General features: G+C 35.2%; 1 protein-coding gene across 1 annotated transcript in view; it reads right to left on the reverse strand.

Annotated features, from left to right (window-relative positions):
* Positions 1-2,621, reverse strand: part of LOC105814261 (transient receptor potential cation channel subfamily M member 7-like) — a 68,125-nt gene extending 65,504 nt beyond the window's left edge. The window contains exon 1 of the mRNA XM_012649156.1: positions 2,477-2,621. Coding sequence (XP_012504610.1) covers positions 2,477-2,621 — 145 coding nt within the window. The remainder of the gene's footprint in view (positions 1-2,476) is intronic.

Below are 2,621 nucleotides of genomic sequence, written 5' to 3' on the forward strand. Positions count from 1 at the left end.
TGCTTGTCGAAAGATAATAAAGCCTAAAATTTAGAACTCATTTGATTTCAAAAAGCATGTCTTCTTATTTGTAATTTTTCAAATATAATTTTAGTAGTTTAAATCTCAATAAATTTTTAGATTTTAAATTCTGTATGTATTTCCTTCAAAATGAGTAGAACTATAAATATTACTTGATCTCATTATAATAAGCAATTGAATAAAATTCTTACTTGAAAAACGCAATAAGGAGATTAACCATAATGATATACTGTACAAAGAGGTAGACTGCTTGAAGAAATGGAGTCAACCACGTCCCAGGACCACAGATATTAGTAAGAGTGGAATCCTTTGCACACACTTTAGAAAGAAAAAAAAAATTTTATGGTAATTCACCAGTAACTGCTATTAATCAGTGTTTATGCTTGTTGAATTTACCTGAAGTTTTGATTATTTACAAATCTGTTTCACAGATTCCAGCAAAAGCCTCTGGACAGGCAGGCATAGGAACTCCAGCTGAAAAGTATTCCAACACAAAGGATTTTGTGAGGAATGATGGGTGCTATCTGTTCTACCACTCTATTTCAGACAAGGGAAGTATATTTAGGTGTTGTGTTTACCCTTCAAGGCAGGGCTTAGCCTCAGGAGCATTAAGGAGGGTAAAATTTTTGGATCAGTCATGCTATAATATTTCCGTAATAAAAATATGTGAACCCTAAGAGTCATAGCAAACCCTGTAAATTTACAAACATTACTGAGCTTATGTCACAAAAGAAGGGTGAAAGAGTAGCTAGACTGAAGTGCCTCTCAATCATACGGTGATTAGATTTGGATTCCTTGCTTTTCATTACCCCTACTTAAGACCATTCCTAAAGCCAGAACATAGTTGAATACAAATAAGTAAGGGAAGAGGCTTTAATACCCACCACAGTTATAAGGAATAAAGTAAAACTAACTTGGGTAGGGCAAGGATTGGAATTAAATATTCATGAATTAGTGACACATTCTATATAAATATTTATAATACACTTAGCACTTCGTGTTTGGTAATTGTTTTAAAATATATATACACCATTGAAATTCTCATAATGGCTATATTGTTGCTTTAACTGGTTTTACAGACAAATTGATGGTAAGGTCCTTTGACCCTTAAATAATCTTATGAATCTATTTCCATTCTATTCAGATTAGTTTGTGGAAGCAAATATCCAAAAAAGAGAACACAAGGAAACTAAAAAATTATATCCAATGCTTTGTAACAACTAGAGACGCATCATGAGAAAAACAGCAGACAATTAAAACCTGGACATGACACTGACCAGGAAGCCAATAAACACAAAATCTGACCAGGCATGTAAAACATCACTATTTTAACCACGATCTAAGAACAACTCATGACCACAATCTTCTGTGTGGCCACCCACCAACCAAACTACAATCTTCTCACTACACAGACAGCCCTTGACCCTATCACCCACGAAGAGGTGGGGAGGCAGCAACACAGGGGGGAGGGAAGAGTGAAGAAAGAAGAAAGAGTAAGAGAGAGAGAACTAACAAAATAAAGATTCTGTAACTCAGATACTGAGGTCAGTAGAAGAATATCCCTGAAAGGTGACAGCATGGTCTATATTCACAAGTTATCTAGGATCATTAACTAAGACTATCTAAGAGTCAAAATGTGAATAGTTTCAAAAGTGCACAACAGACTTAATATTCTCTTTACAAACAGGGTTGAGTAGGTGGGAGTTATCTGATTGATTAGCTTATCCAGAGAATGTGCTCACAAATTTCTACAGCAACCTTGACAATCTGTCATTCCCTGAAAATTCAACATGCTGTAAACCCTTCAAGATTCACACAGGATCATTATTTTTGTCATTAACGTTATGTTTGATTCCTCAATATCCAATCCATTCTGACTGGTCTAAGCTAATCATGGTAATACCATACCCCTTGCCTGTAACCACTTCAGAGATAGGCAAGCTGAAGCCAACCTGAGCTAAGGAGATGAAAGGACAGGTTCAACAGGGGATTTCTGTGAAAGGAACTTTTTTTCTCTGAAGAGAACCGTGGATAAAGCGTCTCTTTCCTCCTGTTGCTAGTGACGCCTTATAATTATAAGGGACACGTATATGAATCAGATATCATGACTACAGAGTAGTGGGATGAAAAAGAACAAGGGTCCTTAGCTACTAATTAACCAATTCTAAAGACCACTCACTCTACCTCTGAACTTCATTGTATGAGGTAATAAATGTCCTTATCGGGTAAGTCAATTTAGAACTGATTTCCATTACTTGTAGCTAAAAAAAATTCTAAAATACTTTTTTTTTCAATTACTTTTTATGTTTCTTCTGGAGTTAACCAATGCCTTTGTGGGGGCCTTAGCTTGGTAATAGTTTGACTTCTGAAAACATGCAGTATTACACAGTGATACAATACTGACTTTAAAACACAAAATAACCAAAAGATGAATTTGTTAACATAAAATCCTTACCATCAATTTCATATGCATAAACTTCACCAAAAATCATCCAGTATGGATGAAAAACTATATCTTTAGCAAGAGTCCAAGATGGTGCTTCATGAGGGTAAAGTATTGCTTTTCTGGGAACACCAAAACTAAGTAGTACGAGAGCCAT

This window comes from Propithecus coquereli, unplaced genomic scaffold (assembly GCF_000956105.1).
Source record: "Propithecus coquereli isolate 6110/MARCELLA unplaced genomic scaffold, Pcoq_1.0 Scaffold3, whole genome shotgun sequence".
NCBI classification, from domain to species: Eukaryota; Metazoa; Chordata; class Mammalia; order Primates; family Indriidae; genus Propithecus; species Propithecus coquereli.